The sequence below is a fragment of the Lynx canadensis genome, chromosome B1 (genome assembly GCF_007474595.2).
Source record: "Lynx canadensis isolate LIC74 chromosome B1, mLynCan4.pri.v2, whole genome shotgun sequence".
NCBI classification, from domain to species: Eukaryota; Metazoa; Chordata; class Mammalia; order Carnivora; family Felidae; genus Lynx; species Lynx canadensis.
This window is the reverse complement of record NC_044306.2, coordinates 205,684,215-205,706,769: the sequence shown is the minus strand read 5'-3', so window position 1 is coordinate 205,706,769 and position 22,555 is coordinate 205,684,215. Positions and strand designations below refer to the sequence as shown.

General features: G+C 55.1%; 1 protein-coding gene across 1 annotated transcript in view; it reads right to left on the bottom strand.

Moving 5' to 3' along the window:
* Positions 1-16,766: 16,766 nt before the first annotated feature.
* The window catches only part of CPLX1 (complexin 1), a 32,034-nt gene continuing 26,245 nt past the window's right edge, over positions 16,767-22,555 (bottom strand). The window contains exons 3-4 of the mRNA XM_030314422.1: positions 21,921-22,096; positions 16,767-18,609 (exon numbers count right to left, since the gene is read on the bottom strand). Of these exons, the coding sequence (XP_030170282.1) occupies positions 18,412-18,609; positions 21,921-22,096 (374 nt within the window). The 3' untranslated portion in view covers positions 16,767-18,411. The remainder of the gene's footprint in view (positions 18,610-21,920; positions 22,097-22,555) is intronic.

Below are 22,555 nucleotides of genomic sequence, written 5' to 3'. Positions count from 1 at the left end.
TCTCACCCAGACACTCCCAGAGTCATTTCAGTCCCGGCACCCCGGGACCCATTCAGGCGGACACATGAAATTACCCATGGCAGACGATTTCGGGGGAAAGGGCAGTATGCCCAAAACTGTAAGTTTTAAAGGCTAAGTAACACAGAAATCGTGAAACTCTGAGAAAACGGGAGCTGAAAAAACAGAGCATGATGACCAAAATGGTATTTTCTCATGGGTTTCAGTAAACTTGAAAGAAAATTTAGTGTAAGAAACTGACTGCCTATTTTAATTGATTAGGTAAATGGTGTCCTTTATCTTAAGGAATGAGAAGTTATCAGCTAAAACCCCACACAGACGTTCACGTTCACCTGCATGCCGAGGTCAGCGGCAGGGCGCGGCAGGACCGGGCATCTTCAAGGTTAGGCCCCCTCGGCTGGTCGTCCACGTGGGCAGATTCTGAAGTCTGCGCTGCCACCAGGTGAGGTCGGTGGGCACCCGGGGGCTGACAGCCTCCTGCCTCCACCAGAGACCAGTTGACGCCCCAGAAAGGTGACTCAGGAAGAACGAGAAGGTGATTGGACCCTCTCTGCGGGCCTCGAAGGGTTGCGTGCGACCATCAGCCACTCTCGTCTGCACATCTTCCTGGCGGTTGACTCCTTCGGTGTGAAGCCACGTGGGTGGAAATATGTGATTCCCGGTTTAACTCTAAGAGCAATTACAGGGATGCCTGGCTGGCTGAGTCAGTTGGGCGTCCGACTCTTGGATTTCCACTCAGGCCGTGATCTCCCGGTTCGTGAGATCAACCCCCAGGTCAGGCTCTACGCTGACGGTGCAGAGCCCGCTTGGGATTATCTCTCTCCCTCTCTCTGCCCCTCCCTGGCTCACACGGTCTTCTCTCTCTCTCTGTCAAAAAAAAAAAAAAAAAAAAAAAGCTCTTTTTTAAAAAAGAGTTATTACTGACCGAAGTGATTATGCGTCCTAAATGTCAGACGCCAGAGAAACCCCACCCGCCAGGCCTTGGCCTTAGTACCTCAGGAGCACACCGCGCAGCACAACCAGAGGCCTGCAGATGCCTCTGCGTGGCCGCGAATAAATGTCTTCCTTGGATTTTGCTTCTTAAGGATGGAAATCCCAGTGGGTGCAACCAGACCCCCATAGGGGGCGGCCGTGGCCAGACGTGCAGGGGGCTACCTGCTCCACAGCCTCCACTGCCTCGTACTGGGCGCCCCCTCCCCCCCTTACGCTGAGATCCCCCCTCCCCTGGCGATACTGAAAGACGCCCCCCAACCCCCGCCGGTTATACTGAAAGACGCCCCCCCCCCCCGCCCCCCGTTATTCTGAAATACATGGTGTTTCTCCAAGTCACCTGCAGGGGGCAGTCCGCGCCCTCTGTCAAAGACCGAAGACCCCCTCTGGCACGTGGGTTGTATTTGTACCTTCTGCTCTGATTCACGTGACGGTGAGATGCTTTCCCAGCTCCTGAGGAGAGGGGCAAGTCTGTCCCAACCATGTGCAGGCTAATCAGTGGCGCTCTGAAATAGCGCTCTTGTCAGCTATTTTTACGAGGCTGGACTTGATTTTGGTATGGAAAACAAATTATTTGACTGCTACGTTTATTCCTACGGGTTTTTTTTTTTTTAATTTATTGGGGTACTATGAAAACAAATTTGCTGCTCTAAGAACATTTTTGGTCAAAAAGTTTGTGAATGATAAAGGGACCTGGCCTCTATCATAAATAGACCAAGTATAAAAAATGTTCAGACTAAGAATATACTATTGTTGGTGGGAAATCACTTCTTTAAGTTCTTGGGGAGCACAAAATGGGCTTGGCTGAGAGTTCTAGTGTCGTAGACTCTGGGTCTGGGGTTCTCTCTCGTCCAGCAAGAGAGCGGATGCAGGATTAAAAACGCCAGAGAGGCTCATGTCCGGGAGGAGACAAGAGCCCATAGCACGGGTCCTTGCTCCATTTTTGTTAGGATCAGAGGCTTACAGGCGTGCTGGGCAGGCACAGAGACACAATGAAACTGCCAACATTAACTCACGGGTGTGAGGGAAAGGGGGTTTTGGAGATATGCGGTGTCAGGAGTTTGGGTCAACACAACAAGATTCCGGTGCTGGCTGGAAGGTTGGCCTAGGGGACGAGACAGACAGAGCATGCTACCTCAGGGTCCACAAGGCACCTTTCTTTTGCTAATTAGCTCCCCTCTGGGCAACTTCACCCTGCAGCTGTCTATAGCCCTATTTACCTCTTTACCTCTTGTGGTCCTTCCTTCCTGTGAAGGCAGCTTTGTGCTATTGTCCTATACTTTTGTCCTACACTGGGAGCCTTTGCCCCATTTACCTAATCTTGTTTACCCGAACTTGGGTGTGTTCGTTCTGTGGCTTTCTAATTCTTTATGCCTTGTGAACCCATCAGTGCAGGCTCGGGGAATTCCTAAGCTCATTCCCCACCTGCTACGAGGTGCTTCTGGTGATTGTACTGTTTCCCATTCTGTTTTTTGTGGGACCCCAGGGCTCAGGAAGGCGGTCCTGGGATCCCAGAGCTGTGGAAGGATGGGGGCAGTGGTCCTAGGACCCCAAGGCTGTTGAGGGTTTGGGGTGGTCCCAGGACCCCAGGGTTCTGGTGGGGGGGATCTTAGGATTCCAGGGCTCTGGAGAGATGGCGAGGAGACGGAGGTCTCCTGGATCCACAGGTGTTACCCTGGGAGGTCACTGACTCACTTCCTCCTGCCCCTCAGCCGTCTCCCACATCACACGCCAGAGCAGTGGAGGGGTCACCGTAGGTGCCTCGGCCCACCTCCTGAGAATGTGGTGGGATGGGCTGAAGTACTTGCCCAGGGAAACATGGCCGGTCTCAGATCCACCTGCCTCCCTCAGTGCCACCAGCTAGTGCCTACAAGGACTCTAGTCATTGGGACCCACTTACACTCACGGCTCCCAGAGGGCACATAATGCTACACCAGGGTGGGCCAGAATCGCAGGGCGCAAGCTTTGTTTAGTACAGAAAGTCCCTCCTGGCCGTTACTTTCTGGGGCGGCTTTCAACACCCACATCGTGGTGGCATGTTTGTGTGTCTTTGAAAGGAGTTTCTGCGTTTTCTTCATAGAGTTCTTACATGTTCCTTGTCTGGTTTATTTCATGTATTTTTGCTCCGGAAGGTACGGGGGTGGGGGAGACGTGGCCCATTGCAAACTGGTTATTTTGGAATTGAGAAAACGCTTGTTTGTGCTGAATCTGTTCTGAAGGTTCCAGGGTGGAATTTCTTGGATGTCCACACAAATGATGCAGTCACACGCACGCATGCACACGCACACGCACAGAAGAGCCTGTTTCCAGCATTTAATTACTTACTTTGCTATTTTGTGGTTTGCTCTCCCTACTGGGACCTCTGGACAAGCATGCTGTGGTTTGAGACTTTGATGAGAATATTCTTTTTGTTCGTTTATTTTTGAGAGAGAGAGAGAGAGAGCAGGGGAGGGGCAAAGAGAATCTGAAGCGGAGTCCTCACCACCAGCTTGGAGCCTGTTGCAGGGCTTGAACTCATGAACCCTGAAATCATGACTTTAGCCCAAATCAAGGGACACAGGCTTAACCAACTGAGCCACCCAGACACCCCATGGGGATATTCTTAATGTCTCCTTTTAAGCATAATGGTTGGGGGGTTTTGATAAATCCCTTGTACTAAGTCAAGGAATTGCCTTCTGTTACAGCTTACTAAACATTTTAATCAGGAAGGAATATGTGTTAATTATTTTTTTTTAATTTTTTTTAACGTTTATTTATTTTTGAGACAGAGACAGAGCATGAACGGGGGAGGGTCAGAGAGAGAGGGAGACACAGAATCTGAAACAGGCTCCAGGCTCTGAGCTGTCAGCACAGAGCCCGACGCGGGGCTCGAACTCACGGACCGCGAGATCATGACCTGAGCCAAAGTCGGACGCTTAACCGACCAAGCCACCGAGGCGCCCCTAATTATTTTTTTAAGTTTATTTATTTTTGAGAGAGAGACAGAGTGGAAGCGGGGGAGGGGCAGAGAGGGAGACACAGAATCCGAAGCAGGCTCCAGGCTCCGAGCTGTCAGCACAGAGCCCGACGCAGGGCTCGAACCCGCGAACCGTGAGATCATGACCTGAGTCGAAGTCGGAGGCTTAACCGACTGAGCCACACAGGCGCCCCAGGAGTGTGTGTTAATTATAAATGTTATTTTTTAGTTAAAAGTTTTAAATTAAAATTTCTGTTTCATTTTTGAAGTTCAAACACCTGTAGACTCATTAACCATTCCAGTCAGGACACAGAATGGCTCATCACCCCAAAAAACTCCTTCCTAGTGCCTCCCCTCTATTGCTAACACTCTCCTCACCTAGAACACCTGGCAGCCACTGACCTTCAGTATCACACTTGCCTTCTCAAGAATTCTATCAGCACACGACCTCAGACCCCAAGCTGCTGCCTAGCTCAGTATTTCCCTTTTTCTACTATGTGGATATCACCCAAAGAAAAGCTTCTGTGTTTTCAGGTTTTTTTTTTAATGTTTATTTATTTTGAGAGAGAGAGAGAGAGCACGAGCATGCGAGCAGGGGCGGGGCAGAGAGAGAGAGAGAGAGGGAGAGAGAATCCCAAGTAGGCTCCACACTGTCAGCACAGAACCTGATGTGGGGACTTGAACTCACAAACCGCGAGATCGTGACCTGAGCCGCAATCAAGAGTCAGACGCTTAACCGGCTGAGCCGCCCAGGCGTCCGTGTTTTCAGTTTTTTGATGACTGTGAAGAAAGCAGCTGTGAGCATCCATGTACAGGTGTGGATGTGGATGTGAGACTTCAGTTTTTCTAGAAGTAGAATTGCTGGGTCACATTCTGACTGTCCACTTAACTGTATGAGAAGCTGCCAATGCTCGCCAGAGTGGCCGCCCTGGTTCGTATTTCTAACCACAAGGTCTGAGAGCCCCGGGTGCGCCACACCCGTGAGTTGTCAGTGTCCTCCCTGATTTTAGCCGCTCCACAGGCGTGCATAGGGTCTCAAGGGGGTTCGAGTCTGCCTTTCCCTGGTGGCTGCTAATGTCGAACGTCTCTTGTGCTGGTCTGCCGTTACAGCACTTTGGGTGCATCTTTCACCCACTTGGAGGGTTTTTTTCTCATTGTGGAGTTTTGAGAGTTCTTTACATACTCGGGACCTAAGTCCAACACTGGATTTGAGGTTTGCAAATACTGCTCTCAGTCTTTAGCTTGGGTTTTCATTCTCCTGACACTATCACTGGAAAAGCAAATGTTTTTAATTTTGATGAAGCCCAATTTATCAGTTTTTTCTTTTATGGGTTATTTGCTGGATTACACTTTTGGTGTCGTGTCTAAGACTCTGCTAGATGCCAGGTCATGAATATATTTTTCTGCTTTCTTGCAAACATTTTATAGTTTTATGCCTATTTATATGTGATCCATCTCGAGTTGGTTGTAAGGTATAAGGTTTAGGTCAAGGTTCAATTTTTTGCATATGGACGACTAATTTTTCCATTACCGTTTGTTGAAGACTGTCCTTTCTCCACTGGGTGGCTTTTGCACTGCTGTCAAAGATCAGTTGGCCGTATGTATTTGGGTCTGTTCCTGAACTCTGTTCTGGTCGTTCACCTCTGTGTCTTGTCCCCTTGTCAAACCGCACTGTCTTGATTGTTGTTGCTTCAGGGAAAGCATTAAAATCGGGTAGTGTGATTCATCCACCTTTGTTCTTCTTTGCAAAAATTTCTTAAGCTATCTTAGTTCCTTTGCCCTTTCATATAAATTTTAGGGTCATCTTATCTGCATCTACAAAAATATTCCGCTGTGATCTTGGAATGGCGTTAATTGTATGGATCATGTCGGGGGAGATTGATACACTGTGTTGAGTCTTCCCATTCACGAGTATACTACATCTCTCTATTTATGTAGATCTTTTTAAATTTTTTATCAGCATGTTGTAGTTTTTAGCATGTGTATCCTATACACGTTTGGTTAGATTTATGCCTAAGTCTGTCAGTCTGCTTTTTTTAACTTTTTTTTTTTTACATTTATTGGTTTTTGAGAGACAGAGTGATAGAGCAGAAGTGGGGGGGGGGGGGGCGGGGCAGAGAGAGAGGGAGACACAGAATCCAAAGCAGGCTCCAGGCTCTGAGCTGTCAGCACAGAGCCCGACATGGGGCTTGAACCCAGAAACCATGAGATCATGACCTGAGCCAAAGTTGGACACTCAACCGACTGAGCCACCCAGGTGCCCCAGAACATACTTGTTTTGTAGCCCAGAATATTATCCATCTTGGTAAATGTTCTTCACATATACACTTGAAAATGTATATTTTGCTGGTATTGTGTAAAGTGTTCTACAAATGTCCATTAGGTCAAGTTGGCTGATGGTATCATTCAACTATATCCTTGGTGATTTTCTGGTACTTGTTCTATCATTTATTAAGATAAGGGTATTGAAATCGCCAGCTACAATCTACAACTTAAATTTACAGTTGGGTTTTGTTAAAAAAAAAAAAAACTGGTTTTGCTTCATGTATTTTAAAGTTTAATTATTAGATGCAGAACCGTTTAGGGTTATTATGTCTTTTTGATGAATGTACCAGTTCATCATTATGACACGATCCTCTTTTTTTAAAGAGTTTTTTTTTCTTAATATTTATTTAGTCTGGGACAGCGCAAGCAGGGAAGGGGCAGAGAGAGGGGGACAGAGGATCCGAAGCGGGCTCTGTGCTGACAAGCTGACAGCAGCGAGCTTGAGGAGGGGCTCGACTCACAAACCGTGAGATCACGACCTGAGCTGAAGTCGGACGCTTAACCGACTCAGCCACCCAGGCGCCCCCCAGAAAGTTTTCTTGTGAATATTAACAAATACATTCTGCGGTTATTTGGAGAGGCAAAAGAGCTAGAACAGCCAATACAGTATTGAAGAAGAACAAAGATGGAGAACGTACACTACTCAACTTCAAGACTCACCATAAAGTTACAGTAATCACAGTGAGGCGTTGGTGAGAGAATAGACAAATACATCAGTGGAGCAGGACAGCCAGCCCAGAACTAGACCCACACAAATACAGTCAACTGATCCTGACAAAGGAGAAAGACAAGACAACGGAGAAAAGACAGTCTGTAACAAATGGCGCCAGAACAGCTGGACGTCCACATGCAAAAAACGCATCTAGACACAGACCTTACGCCTTTCACAGAAATTAACCTAAAGTGGAGCACAGGCATCAGTGTAAAAATGCAAAACTATAAGCTTCATACAAGATAACATAGGAGACCTTGGGTTTGGCAGTGACCCCTTAGATACAACACCAAAATCATGAAAGAAAAAATTGGTAAGTTGGACTTCATTAAAATTTAAAACTTGTGCTCTGTGAAAGAAACTGTTAAGAGCGTTGAAAACAAGCCTCAAGCTGGGATAAAATATTTGCAAAATACACATCTGACAATTTTGTTATCCAAAATTCACATACGCTTAAAAGTCAAAGATAAGACGGGCTCCTGGGGGCTCAGTCGGCTAAGCATCCAACTCTTGAGTTCGGCTCAGGTCACGATCTCAAGCCTAGTGTCGGGCTCCGCACTAGAGCAGGCGTGGAGCCTGCTTGGGATTCTCTCTCCCTCTCTCTTTCTCTCTGCCCCTCCCCCACTCGCACACACACTCTCTTGCTCGCTCTCTCAAGAGTCAACCATATGAAAACAAGCAACTCAATGAAAACACAGGCAAAAGACCTGAACGGACGCCTCATCAAAGAAGATACGCAGGTAACAAACAGCATATAAAAAGATGCTCGCGATCTATGTAATTAGAGAATTGCAAATTAAAATAATAAGGAAACACCTATCAGAATGGCCAAAACCTGGAACGCTGACAACTTCAAGAGCTGGCATGGGTGTGGAGCCCAGAAACGCTCCCCACTGGTGTGGGAATGCAAACTGTTGCGGCCACTTTGGAAGACAGTTGGCTGTTGGTTTACAGAACCATAAACATACTCTTCCCGTATGAAGCAGCAGCTCCGGTCCTCGGTATTTACCCAAATGAGTTGAAAACTTACATCCAGGGGCACCTGGCTGGCTCATTTGGAGGACTGTGTGACTGTGGATCTCGGGGTTGTGAGCTCAAACCCCACATGAGGTGTAGAGATTACTTAAATAAATAGTATTCTAAAAAAAGAAAAAGAAGAAAACTTACATCCACACAAAGTTTTCACAAATGTTTATAACAGCTTTATTCATGATTACCAAAGCCTGAAAATAACCTAGATGTCCAATAAGCAAATGGGTAATAACCTGTGGTCCGTCCAGACAGTGGAATATTATTTAGCACCAAAATGAGCTACAGGCACCCGGTGATTCAGTCAGTTAAGCGTCTGACTCTTGATTTTGGCTCAGGGCATCATCTCACAGCTCATGCACTGGAGCCCCGTGTTGGGCTCTGAGCTGAAAGTGCGGAGCCTGCTTGGGATTCTCTCTGTCTCCGTCTCTGTCTCTCTCTCAAAATAAATGAACTAAAAAAATAAAAACAAAAAAGACAACTTTTTAAATGGACGTCTCCAAGGAAGCTATACAATGGCCAACAAGCTCATGAAAAGGTGCTCACCACTAGTCATCAGGGAAACGTAAATTAGAGCCAAGATGAGACACCACGAAAAACCCCTGAGAGTGATTGGAACTTCGGTGACCGTTTCAGACTAAATGTTTGTCTCCCCCAAAGCTCCTACATGGAGCTCCTAACCCCCAAAGGTGATAACGTTAGGAGGTGGGGCTTGGGGTGATCAGGTCATGACTGAGATTATAAAAGAGACCCCAGAGACCTCCCCTACCTCTTCCGCCACGGAGGACGTAGTGAGAAGATGCCCCCTGTGAACCGGGAAGAGGCTCCCACCAGACCCTAAATATGCCGGCACCCTGATCTCAGACTTGCGGCCTCCAGCACTGCGAGAAAGAAACGTTTGTTGTTTAAGCCCCAGGCCGTGGGATTTTGATTCAAGCAGGCTGAACGGATGGAGACCGAGATTAGCGGCCCGCCCTGACGAGAATACGTTGCTTCTTCTCCAAATATTACTGGCACAACCACTTCGGAAAACCGTTTCACAATTTCTTCCGGTTAGGAATACAGCTACTCGTGACCCAGCAGTGCCACCCATAGGTCGTTACCTAAGAGAGATGTTCGTAGAACGACCGCGTAGTGGCTTATTTTCATGACTGAACCGGATAACGACTCAAGGTTCATCAGTAAGAGGACAACCAATGGTGGCGGACTGGTGCCATGCGTCACTGTGTAGCCGCACAAGGGCACACACACCACCTGGCTGTTATGGCCTTGGAGCCTGGTGCACTGCCAGTGGCGGCTGTGGTAACTGGGTGCTACAGCATGCCAGGGAGTGATGTCCCCTCTCACCAGGGGCAGCAAATAATCGTTTCCAACCCCATCCAGGGGACCCGCTTCCTTGATCCACTCTTGGTGTGGACTGTCTTCGTTTGTATTCCCCCTAGCAGCCACCCCAAAGACAAGTGTCTCAGTCCTTCACCTAGAGGTACAGGGACCAGCAGGTGGGAAGTGAGGACACGGGTCAGGGAGGGAAGGCAGAGAGTGAGAAAGAGAAGTGCAGCTGTGACTTCCAGGGGCTGGCCCACCACCCCCGGGAAGGCCCTGGGGTCCCCACTGAACAGACACAAGTTCGCAGGACCGTAGAGCCAGGCAAGGCCACACTGGTGGACAAAGACAGGAACAGGAGCACTTTGTAATCCCGCTGAACACAGACAACATACAAACGCCGCAGAGACGACCCAGCACCCCCGTCCTGGCCAGCGGGAGTGACACCCGTACTTCACCAATCACAGGACTTGCCTGGCTCCAGGCCTCTCCCTCCCAGATGAGATGTATCCAGATCCCTGGCGCATCTTCCCCGGGCCCTCCCCGCACACCAGCCGTGCCACATCCCAGAAGTCCTTTCTCACCGAGACGTCCCCATCGTGTGTGACGAGTGACCACCCAACCTGTTCCGCTACAGGGTGTTTCTAGTGGGTTTGGGCGAGAAGGTAACAGACACAAAAGACGTGGTCTCTTGAGCTTCGTGACGTTCATTCCCGTGGGGGAGCTCGCGGTGCGTGACGGTGCCCATCTTGGAATCGTTCCCCTTCTTTGTTCCAGGGTGGAAGGAGCCGGGGTGGCCCACCCCGCTCGCCAGACCCGGGGTGCCCGCTCCCTGGGGCCTCTGGCTGTGTCAGGAGGGGAGCCGCCTTGTGGGAAAGAGCAGCAGACACCGGCAGCCGGGCGGTGACCGGCAGCCAACGATCCGGGTCCCGGGACGCAGACGGCCATCCTGGCATCTTAGATAAGGGGACTTATGGGCACTCGGTGCTCCACTGTCCTGGTCTCGCTTCCTTTCCCCCCTCCATTCCTGTCCCCTATTAGATTAACCAATTTCTCCACCCCTTTGTTCCTCGACTAGGTTGTGAGCTCCGCATGCGTGTTCTCTCAGTGGTCACTAATGACAAACTAAACACACAACAGTCCATTTCAGTGTCTTCTCTGGCCTAAAATAATTTACAAGTTTAATTTCCAAGCCTATGGGTGTTTCTAATTATCTTTCTTGTTGCTCTTCGGATTAGTTGCCCTGAGGCTAGACCACATGTTCTGTCTTGTGACAACCCCATGAATTTTGTTGGGACAAGCTTATGGCCTAATCAGCAGTAATTGTTGTAAATATTCATGTGAACTTTAAAAGAATATACACGGGTGCCTGGGGGGCTCAGTTGGTTAAGCATCCGACTTTGGCTCAGATCATGATCTCACAGTTCATGAGTTCGAGCCCTGCATTGGGCTCTACGCTGTCAATGCAGAGCCCGCCTCGGATCCTCTGTCCCCGCCCCCCCATAAACATTTTTTTAAAAACAGAATATGCATTTTTCAGTTGAGTGCAGATTTAGCTAATTGCATGAAATCCTCTGTATCTTTTTCTGATTTTCAGCCGCTTCTTTACTGAAGAGATGTGGTAAGTGCTTTATTCTCAAATCAGATCTCGAGCCACAGGTTCTTTCCCTCAGAACTTTGAATTTTATTGAGTTCATGTTCTCGCTATGTTCTTTCTTGAGGTTTTCCCTGCTAGGTTAGGGTCTTGGTCCATGTTGGCAGTCAGTATTCGCTTGTTCGCTTCTCTGTGATGTGCCTGATTGCCTTGCTGGTTCTTTCCACTTTCTTCTGCTTGTACAGTCCTACCCAGAATCGATTTTCAGCTTAGATACAGCATGCGGAGGTTTTACACTCTCCCCACCATTTCTGAGAATGACTTGCTTTTTCTTCTGCGTTGGAGCGCCATGGGGCTTTTGATGACCCTGCAGGCCTCTTGGCCCGAGACTTTGGCAGGGGCTGGGCAGCCAGCCTTATCCGTGCTCAGCTGAGGTGGTGTCAGGCGGCCTGGCCAGGTTTACCCCAACCAAGCAGGACTGGGGCAGCAAGGCAGGCACTTGGCGACATCCCCAGGAGGAAACCGTTTCGGACCTCTCCTTCCCGTTAGGAACCTGCCCGCTCTTCTCTCTTTTCACGTAACCTGCCTCCATGCGGCGGCTCCCACCTTGCCTGTGAGGAGGCAGGAGAACATTCAGGAAGCCCAGGACTGTCCATCCCCCATGTGGCTTTGCCGCTCTGCAACGAAGCTGCCGAGGTTAGGGGGTGAACCTGCGCTTCCTTCTAGGTCTTTCATCAGCTGCTGGTTTTAATGGTGTTTGAATTGAATTCTGCCTTTTCCAGATGAATTTTTTAAGTAAACTTTTTGGAACAGTTTTAGATTTTAAAAAAAATGCTGTGAATGGGGTGCCTGGGTGGCTCAGTCAGTTAAGCGTCTGACTTCGGCTCAGGTCATGATCTCACAGTCCATGATTTTGAGCCCCACATCGGGCTCTGTGCTGACAGCTCAGAGCCTGGAGCCTGTTTCAGATTCTGTGTCTCCCTCTCTCTCTGCCCCTCCCCTGCTCATGCTCTGTCTCTCTCTGTCTCAAAAATCAAAATTAAAAAAAAAACATTTAAAAAATGCTGTGAAGATAATGCAGAGTGTTCCCATATCCCCGCACCTCATTTTCCCTATTAACATCCTCCATAAGTAGGGTACATTTGCCACAGAGAATGAACCAACTTTGACACATTTTTATTAAGTAAAGCCCATTCTTTATTCAGATGTCCTTAGGTTTTGCTTGGTGTCCTTTTTCTGTTCCAAGACCTCATTGAGGATATTGCATTTTTTAGGTGTCGTGTCTCCATGGGCTCCTCTTGGCTGTGGTATTTTCGCCCACATCCCTCGTGTTATCTGGCCTTGACACTTTTAAGGAGTGCTGGTGGTCAGTTATTTTGTAGAACATCCCTCAACTGGGGTTAGTCTGTTTTTCTCACGGTTCGATTAGGGTAACAGGTTTGGGAGAGGAAGACCACAGAGCTGAAGTGCCCTTCTCGTCCCATCCTATCAAGGGCACACACTATCAACAGGACCTATCACTGTGATGTTGACCTTGACCTCCTGGAGGTGGTGACTTCATCAGGTTTCTCCCTATAAGCTAGTCTTTTCACCCCTTTTCCACACTGTGTTCTTTGGAAGGAAGTCACTGTGCAGGACTTACAGTGAGGGGGTTACTCCATCTCCTTGAAGGCCGTGTCTACGTAAACTATTTAGAATCATGCATGGCGGATTTCTCTCTTCTCCCCACTTTGTTTATTCATTCATTCGTATCAGTGTGGACTAATGGGTATTTATTCCATACTTGAGTTCTAACCCAACACTGCCTGTGTTGTTCAGTGTCGCACCTTTGGTCACCGAGAGCTCGGCCAGTTGGTGCTGTGTCTGTGCCTTTGACATGTCCCACCCTTGTGTTTATTTAGCATTTCCTGCCTCCAGGCCCATCGTGTATATTTATTGCCCCAGTCATAGGTGAATGTCTCCTGGTGGGTGAATTTTGATTGTCTATTTATTTCTGCTCCGTGTAGGAAGAATTAACAGGAGAGAGAACCCGTGCCCAGTGTCAATCATCCGTCTTAGCTGGGAAGTTCCAGCCAGGCCCATTCCTGGGTGGGTGAGAGAGGGGGCTAGGTGTGACGGGGTGTCCCCCTCTGCTTGAGCCCCAAGGTCAGGCCTAGTGGAAACATGTGACCATAGGCTGAGTTCTGACTGATGGACCCTGGAGTCTAAGCCTCCTTGGAGAGAATTCAGATTTTTGGCCAAGTGGACACAGAGCACAAGGCCCTCCTCTCTTTGCCACTGCACCAAAGGTTTCTTCTTTTTTTTTTTTTTTTTTTTTTTTTTTACTTTTTAAAATGGTTATTTATTTTTGAAGGAGAGAGAGACAGAGCATGAACAGGGGAGGAGCAGACAGAGAGGGAGACACCCACCGTCCAGGCCTTTCCCTAGCCAGGCCACACCACTCACCTCCCTCCCCACAAAGTCCTTTTCTGTCCCTCTGCAGGATAAATCCCATGGACTCAAGGGTGCAAGAAATAAGGGTTTTGTTTTGCAAAAATCAACCAACCCTCAACTCGCACGCCTTGTCCTCGGGCTGAGAGAAATCACCTTGGGCACCACTGGCACGTGGGGGCTGGGGCTCAGCCCTGGGCAGGGCCCCGAAGCGGGGACGCGGGACCAGCAGGAGGACGCTGCCTGCCTCACCTTCCAGTGTGAACCGCGCAGGGCCCTGTGTGCCCGCTAACGACCTGCTGCGCCTCGGGCTGCAGCGTGGACCCGGCGGCCAGCCTCGGTCACTGCCACCTGCACCCCTTGCCCCAGGCCCTGCCCTCAGACCCGCACGGACCTCTGCTTGGCCAGCTAGGGCCTCCCGGGCCTCCTCGCCCCCCAACAGGCGGCGGCCTTGGCCCCTGGTCTGGGGGCAGCAGGAAGGACGACCCCACCCGGGCTGGCTTCGGCCCCTGGGCGAAGGGCAGAGACTGTGCTGTCGCGTCCGAGGATGAGCCACACGTGGCAGCCCGGACGTGTCCCCTCTCCGGTGCCGGCCTCCCGGCGGCTGCTCCCGCCCAGGATCCGCGGCCGCCTCCCAGCCGTGCGCCCCTTGCGGCCTGCGGAGGACTCGGGGAACACTGGGGGAAGGGTCGCACGGGCCTCGGGAGAACAGTGGGGGGACCCGGCGCCGGGCCGTCCCCCGATCGCCGGGAGCCGCACACTGGCGCCTCCCCGGCTCTGATTGGCCGGTCTCCCGCCACGTGACACTCTAGGAGCCAATAGTGGCGGACTACCTAGCACACGTTTATTGGCTCAGGCCGGTCAGGTGGGCGGGAACAGAGACCGGAGGGGACTGCGGGCGGCGGAGGCTACGCTGCACCGGCCGGGCTGTGGCTCCCAGATGCGTCGTCTTGGCGCGGCCTCGAGTGGCCCTCGGCCGGGGTCCTGGGCGGCGCCAGCTCGGCCCCCAGCCCCCAGTGCAATCCCGCCCCTAGCCCAGCGCCGATCCCCCACCCGCCTCTGGGACCCCCGCTCCACCGCGACAGGACCCCGCCCTTCAGGCCTGAGGGAACCTGCTGAGACAGGTGGAGACGGTTCCACATTGTGTGGACAGGTGGCCGGGACCGGGCTCCCTGAGCCGCGCCGGCTGTGACTGGACAGCAGGGCTTGTCTAGCTGCGGATTAGCGCGGCTGGACCAAAGCGTCCTTACTGCCAGACCTCTACACTTTTGTCCTGACCACCGTGTACTTAAGTGGGTGTCAATAGCTCCTATAGTGCAGGACTCGAGAGGACAGGAGACAGGAAACCCAACCCGCCTGGGGCTGGCTGCCGGTAGGGACCAGGGGCAGGAGGTCACCAGGCCAGGACCTGGCAGGACCTGCCTGCCTGCAGAGTGGGAGGGCGGCTCTGGAGGGCGCCAGGTATCACCGTGTGCTCTGCTTCGTCTAAAGACTTAACATGCAGAAAGGGGAGACTCTGCTGAAGTCAGTGTGGACCTAAAACAAGCATCCTGAGCAAGGCCATGGTCAGCCGAGTCACAGTCACGGCCGGAAGGGCCCGGGGCAGCTCCTGCCTCAGGGTCCTGGGCATGGCTGTTCCTCTGTCTGGAGTGCTCTCCCATGGAAGTCCCCCAGGGCTCCCTCTTCCTCTCCCTGGGGTCTCTCTGCTCCTCCTGAGAGGTGAAATATTGATCCTCACCATCCTGCCTGCCCCCTTATCCCACTCAGTTTCCTCCGCAGAAGAAATCACTTGATTTACTTTTTTATCATCTCTCTCCTGCCACTGGAAAAATGAGTTCCAGGAGGAGGGACCTCAGTTATCCCTGGTGCGTAACACCCCGCTCGGCACATCGCAGGACTCAGTAAAAATCAAGCGGACAAATACCTTTACCTGGAGTCCTCAGACACTCTCACCTGAGGGGTCTGACCCACCAGTTACTGCGGAAGGGCTGGCCAGCGTTCAGAGGGAAGGCGTGCCGGGTCACCTGGCAAATCCACGTTGCTGCTCAGGACTGAACCTAGCCCATGACAGGCTGGAGAGGTGGGGAGGGGAGTGGAGGCTGAATGGTTGATGCCGTTTCCGGTGACCCTCCTTTTTTTTTTTTTTTTAATGTCTATTTATGTATTGAGAGAAAGAGAGAGAGAGAGAGAGAGAGAGAGAATCCCAAGCAGGCTCCGCACTGTCAGCACAGAGCCCGACCCCGGGTTCAAACTCCTGAACCTCGAGATCGAACCTGAGCCGAAATCAAGAGTTGGACACCTAACCGACTGAGCCCCCCAGGTGCCCCTGGGTGCCCTTCTAAGACTGGCCACGCAGGGGATGGCATGCAGAGCCCAAAGACACAGTGGGCTGCAAAACCTGTCAGTGTTTTGGGTCCAAGGAGGGAGGGTGAACAGTGGCTCCCTCAGGAGCCTCAAGAAGCACAAGGCACCCTGGGTGGTACTTGGGGCTGAAGGCCAGACGTTCCCCAGAGGCAGGTCCTCCCAGACCCCCCCCCCCACCACCCCACCCAGCCTCTGAAGCCGAGGCAGAGGAGCGGTGGCTCTAGAGTGAGCAGCCTTGGGGGCACAGCCCAGTGGGGAGGGTGCAGGGGGCAAGAGTGGGGGAGGAGCCAAGACTGGGCCAGCAGTATAAGGAAAATCGTGAGGCCCTCAGAGTGGAGGTCAAACAGTCCTCTCTGAAGATACAAGTAATCATGGCACCTTGGGTGGGCTTTGGGCGTAGGAAGGACGTGGTGGGGGCCCACGACCAGGCCAGAGAGCTGGCAGTTCCACAAGCACCAGCCCAGATGGGCAGGCTCCCCTAGGGGGTGAGGGTGGAACCCAGAGCTCCAGCAGGGCACAGAGGCCTCCCTGAGGACACGGGGAGGAGAGATGGTCACCAAAGGACAGACTAGAGGCAGGACCCGCAGGGCTGTGCAGTGGGGGGGGGGGGGGGGGGGTGCCTAAAGTATGGCTGGCACAGTGGGGACCTGAGCCCCCAACGGCCTGGCATAGCTGTGGGGAGGACAAGGCCTGTCAAGGGGTCTGCAAAGCGGCAGGCTCATGGAAGGAGGGGGGAGGAAGAGGGAGGCAGGGAGCCCCAAAGGGGAGGGGGCAGGGAGCCCCAGAGGCGCTGGTCTGCCTTTTAGATGATTACTCTGGGGCTGCCTTAGGGGCAACGGGTGAATCTAGGTCAGGGCAGTGGGGAGACCCTGCAGTCGTCCCAGCAAGAGGGGAAGGGACTTCCTATGTGGCAGCACGTCGGACCAAGCGAGGCTCATCCGACAGGGTCCGGGCCCTCCTCCCAGTCTGCCCACGTCGGCTGCCCGCGAGGGCCTCAGGACTCCGGAGAGAAGGGCCACGCGGTGTGAACTCACTATGGTGTTTATTGGCTGTGATTCCATCCAGAGAGAACACACGCGGCGGCCCCCCACATGCAGGAGGAGGCAGGCGCAAGGACAGAAGGACGGACGACATCCACGGTCTACGCTAAGCTTGGCGGCTCCGGGCGCCCCATGCGCTGGGAACGGGATGCGGGGTTTCTACGAGACAAGGCCCTGTCTGCTCGGAGCGGGCTTGTGGACGTGTGAAAACAGGCATTTAAAAAAGACACGGGACCGGGAGGAGTCGGAGGGCGCAGGGCGTCCGAAGGTAGTATTGCAGTCTATTATGGCTTCTCTAAAGAGCTACGTGGGGCCGCGCCCCTGGCCCACAACACGTGGACGCGATGAATGTGTGACACGGACAGAAAGGGGCCCCCGGACACCGAGGCGACGGGCCTTCTGTCCCGATAGAACTCCCCAAACACGTAAGACCTCATTTACCTGAGATTCAACATATCGTGATGCAAAGGAAAACAAGGATGAAGAGACAGAGGGTCAGGGAGGCCCGCGGTGGCTCCCCACAGACTCCGCCTGCGCCGAGGTGGGGCCACCTGGCAGGTCCCCACCTCGAGGGGCCCGCACCTGGCTGGCAGAGGAGGGCCTCAGGGACCGTCTCCAGGTGCCGCGCTCATCCGAGGACCTGAGCCTCCTCCCCGCTCTTGCGGAAGCTGCAGGCGCACAGAGGGTGAGGGCAGGGGAGCCCGCGACCCCAGAGCGGCCTCCGCTAAGAAGATAGGTGCCAACCAGGGAGGGGAGAGGGCTGGGCCGACAGACGCAGAGGGGCGGGGAGTCGCAGGGCGCGGGAGGGGCTGCACTGTTCCACGCTGCGCCGGGCGGCGGGGGGGGGGGCCGTGTCGGAGCTCCCCCAGGCCTATTGCTTGGTTTCCCTTAGTTTGGAAGAGAACCGGGTCCTGGTATTTGTCCGAAGCAAAGCCTTCCAGAGGAGTGGGCCGAGAAGGGGGGGTGGAGGACAGGTTGAGACAGATGGACAATGTGAGGGGTGCAGGTGGAGGTGGGCAACCTGCAGACTGCAGGGCCCAGACCCTGCAGCCCAGGTGTCACTGCGGGGGTGGGGGAGGCTCCCCACCCCTGCCGCAGCTCCCCTCCCAGCCCGCACGCCCGCCTTCCCCCCACTATGGCTGTGCTCCTGAGTTTGGGACGGGACAAGCGCCCAACAACGCAGGGACGGCGCACCGACGGCTGGTCGGGATGCTGGCCCTTCGGTGGCCCTGGCCTCGGGCACTGCTGGGTGGGTGTGAAGGGTGGGAGCAGTAAGGGACGTCCCAGGCTCTGGGGGAGGAGGGTCCAACCCAGAGGAGCACGTGGGCCGGTCCACGGTGGGGGGGGGGGGGGCCTGGGGAGGGGCGGGCACCCCTCCCCCCCAGGCGGTGGCAATGGCAGTGAGGGGAGTGGGCTGGTGGCGAGAGGTGAGCGCAGGCTTCCGAGGCGCGAGGGGGCATGGGGCGGGTAGGTCTAGGACTATGGCTTATATTGGCATTGGGGGACTGCACTCTGCTCCCGACATCCCTTCAGGGGCCTCCGAGGAGGGCATGTACAGGGGGTAGGTAGGCAAGGGGGGCGGCGGGGGTGGGGGTCCGGGCTCAGGCGGGCTGTGTCCGGCGCCGGGGCGTTACTTCTTGAACATGTCCTGCAGCGGCCCGGGCAGGTACTTGATGACGGTGTCCAGGATGCTCTCGTCCTCCTCCTCCGGCTCGTCCCCACAGCCGGGCGGGATGGCTTTCTTCGGCCGTGTCAGGCTGCCCTCCGAATTGGCCTCCATGGCGGCCTGGGCCTCAGCCTCACGCTCTTCCTTCTTCTTGATGCCGTACTGCGGGGGAGGGGCGGGGGTCAGACCGGCAAGCGGTCTCCAGGCCCCAGGCTGGAGCCCGGGCCACACAGCACTGGGAGGGCTGGACCCCTCCCGCAACCGCGGGATTAGCGGAGAGAACATTGCCTGCGGCTGACAAAGGCTGTCGGGAGCCCCTGGCCCCACGGACCACCACCAAGACCCCTGATGGCAAAATCCCACCCAGGAGGGTGCCTGGTGCCGGGGGGCCGTGGCGCGGGGGGGAACCCTCACGGAGAATGCCGGAGCGACAGCAGAAGCCAGGGCTCAGGGCTTGGGGGGCCGCATTGAGGGGGGAAGCGGGGGGAGGGGAGGTCGGTCCCTATGGGGTACCAGTGACCCCGCCCCACCCCTGGCCTCTCCACCCTACCCACCCACCTCGCCTTCCCAGGAGGCTGGCCGTGTCCTCCGCCGGCCTGAGCTGTGGTCTAGGAGCGGTGGGAGGGGCGGGCAGGACATGTGCACGCAGTGGCGGATCACCCATTGCTCTGGGGCTGGCCGGCCCACACAGCCCCAGATCCCTGGTCGGGTGACGTGAGGTCAGACCGTCATGCCTGGCCAAGTCCCCCTAGATGTGGCTACAACGCCCGCCCCTCGTGGACAGCCAGCGGAGGCGAGTGCCCAATGGCAGCCCTAAGTGGAGCCCCCCTAGGCGTGCCCTCAGCCCATACTCCTGGCCACCCCTGAGCCCTCCATTTCCGGTCTCCTGTGTGTGTCTCTGCCCTCAGCTCCTACCCAGGTCTCCCGTCTCTAGTGGGTTGAATGGTGCCCCCCCAAAACTCTTGTCACCTGGAACCTCAAAATGTGACCTTATTTGGAAATAGGGTCTCTGCAGATGTAACTAAGATAAGGAGACGAGATCGCCCTGGGCCCTAAATCCAGTAAGAGTTTCCTTGTAAGAGAAAAGAAAAGGACAGAGAGAGGCATATGAAAATGGAGAAAGACTGGAGTGGACACGAGCCAAGGACGCCAAGGACGCCAAGGACTGCCAGAGCCACCGCAACAGAACTGTAAGAGGCAAGGAAGGCTTCTCTCCTGCAGGTTCCAGAGGGAGGGCAGTCCTGCCCACATGCTGACTCGGGACTTCCGGGCTCCGGAACTGCAAGAATTCGTTTCCAAGGGACTAATGTGTTCCCCTTACCCCCAGGCCATCACCAGCTCCTCAGACGGGGAGCTCGTGCTCAGCGTGAGGCCTCCTGTCTCAGGGCTGGTGGGAAGCGGGTGGGGGCAAGCTGGACTCATGCTTTTGGGGGCTGGTGGTCTGTCTGACGGGCCGAGCTCAGGACCCACTCAGGCTGGAAAGAGGGGCGCCCGTTGGCCGGGTCCGAGCTTCCGGATCACACATTAAGGAATGCACGGGAGCAGAAGCATTAACAAGGATGAAGAGGGGAAACTGGGGCAGCGTGTGGGTGTCGGCAAGTAGCCACAAGCTCCGATTCCTGCTGGGGGACACACGAGCACAGGATCACGGGCCCCGGGGAGGACACGCTTCCGCCCAGGCGGAGGACTCACCCCACTGTACACTCCTCTGTCCTCGCCAGCCCCACCAGAAGTGGTGGGTTCTGCTTCTGGTGCTTGGGCGGAGGGGGGGACGCCCTCGCTCTCCAAGAAGGGCCTTCCTTCTGCTTCCAGATGTCGGGGGGGCTGCTATGTCCCCCCCCCCCCCCGCAGCTCGCTAAAGGTACTGAAGGAAACCTCTGCACCTTCTCCTCTCTGAGGCTGCAGATGGCTTCAGGCACGGGGGAGGCAAGGGCCACCTTCAGCAGCGATCAGAGAGGGGGGGAGCCTCGCTCTCTGCCCAGCCGTGACCAGAGCTGGGGCCCCCTTGGGCAACTGCCAGACATCAAGGAAAGAGGAATGAAGGCTTTATCTAGGTTTCTTCAGCAGGAGCCCTGAGCAGCCCACATGCCCCTACGTACCCTGAACAACTGCCAGGAGTGCTACGAGGGTCTCGATGAGGACCTGACGAGGGCACCCCGAGAACTCTTTGGCAGCGGGCACACTGACCAGAGGGCCCTCCCTACTGAGCACTGATACCAGGTCAGCCAAAGGCACGGCGTGTCACAAGCTGCCCGGACACCAGGCACTCCCTCGCCCAAGAAGCACAGGCCCTCTTCCTGGGTCACCATTCTGGGACAACCTTACGGCGGACGGCAGTGGCCCTTGGGCTTGGAAAGGAAAGGAGGGACATGTGGCTTGGAGCCCTGTGGGGTGGAGCGTGGGCGGGGGAGAGAAACACTTCCGGAAACTAGGTCAGACCAAAGAGAGCTTCCCTCCAGCCAAGGGCACAGAGTCCAACAGACTCCTAAAGCCACAGGGTGTCTACGCACAAGGCGGGCACATTTGTGTGCCGGGGTGAAGGTCTGTGGGCGGGACCCGGCGAGAATAATCTGGGGGAGCCCCATCTGAAGGGCAGGCGCAGGAGGGAAGTGGGGAGGGTTACCTGGACAGGTGGAAGAGGGCTCAGCGGACATGAGAGTCAGGCAGATTCTCTTAGGGGCAGGACCCGGGGGCTGGGTCACTCAATGGTGCTGGGTGCAGAGGGGACCAGGTGCTCCCCACACCCAAGCGGGCACGCTGCCCTCACCACTCAGTACAGCTGCTGGCAAGGGGGCCAGATCTCCCCCAGCCACAGCCACCCCCACCCCCCATTCTTCCATTTCTGGGGGACCCTGGGGCAGGTGGGTATTTTTCCCGAGCTGAAGGCTCATAGGAGGGAGGGGGCCAAATTCCGGAGGTTAGAGTGGTGCGGCCGGGAAGGCCTGGGGCTCCAGCGACAGAACGCCTCCGGAGCTGCCTCTGACCCATGGGTGGAGGGGCTCACCATCGTCCCCATCCGCCCAGCACCGCTCCCCCACCGATGCCTGGCCAGGCGACCACTGTCTCATTTAGCTCTGCAGCCACAGAGGCAAGGCCCCCACCTGGCACACTCAGCTTGGGGTGATCAGGCAGACCCCAGCAGGTGTCTGCTCCCCAACACACCCCTATCTTCGCTGCTGGTGGGTCCTCTGGAGGCAGGTCCTGACTCACTGCTCCTGCCTAATCCCGCAATAGCTGGAAAAGCGATCAGGCCGGGCAGGTGAAACCATGGCCAGCCCCACTGTTGGAGCAGGGCGCCCCCCTCCTTACAGCCCCACTGGTAAGAGCAGCAAAGACGCGGGCCCACAGGTGAACCCTCGTCCTGGCGAGCCTGGGTAGCTGATGTGGGCTCCAGCGTGTGCAATCCAGAGATGTGCTCCACGGAGCCAGGCGAAGGAGAGGGTGCGGGGCAGCCCCCCAGGCCCCGCGCCCACCTTGTCTCGGATGCCCTGCCGCATGGCCTCGCGTTCCGCCTCCATCTTGGCGTACTTGGCTTTGCGCTCCTCCTCCTCCTGCCGCAGGGCTTCCTGGCGCTCCTCCTCCTTCTTGGCCGCATCGGGGTCCTTCTCCTCGTCACCCCCGAGCATCTTCCCCATGTCCTTTGTGGCCCCTGGGGACAGAAAGCCGGTGAGTCCGGCCAGCGAGGGTCCAGGCCCGCCCCACCCCCCTCCGCTGGTTCCGGAGCGCTCCCCGCCGTCAGGGGCAGCCTGGCCTGCGTGAGTGTCGGGCGGAGGTCAGCGCTGGCAGGAAGTGTGGACGTGCGCCCGCGGTGCTGGCGTGTGTGTGCGCGTGCGCTTGCAGCCGCGGATGCGTGTGTGTGTGCGCGCGTGTGCGCGCACGCGCGCAGGTGTGCGTGCGCGTGCGCTTACAGCTGCGGATGTGTGTGCGTGTGTGTGCGCGCGCGTGCGGGTGTGTGCGTGTACACACGTGTGCTTGCAGCTGAGGATGTGTGCGCGTGTGTGGTTGAGGCTGCGGATGTGTGTGTGCTTGTGTGTGTGCACGCGCGCGGGTGTGTGTGTGTGCTTGCAGCTGCAGAAGCGTGTGCGTGCGCGCGTGTGCTTGCAGCTGC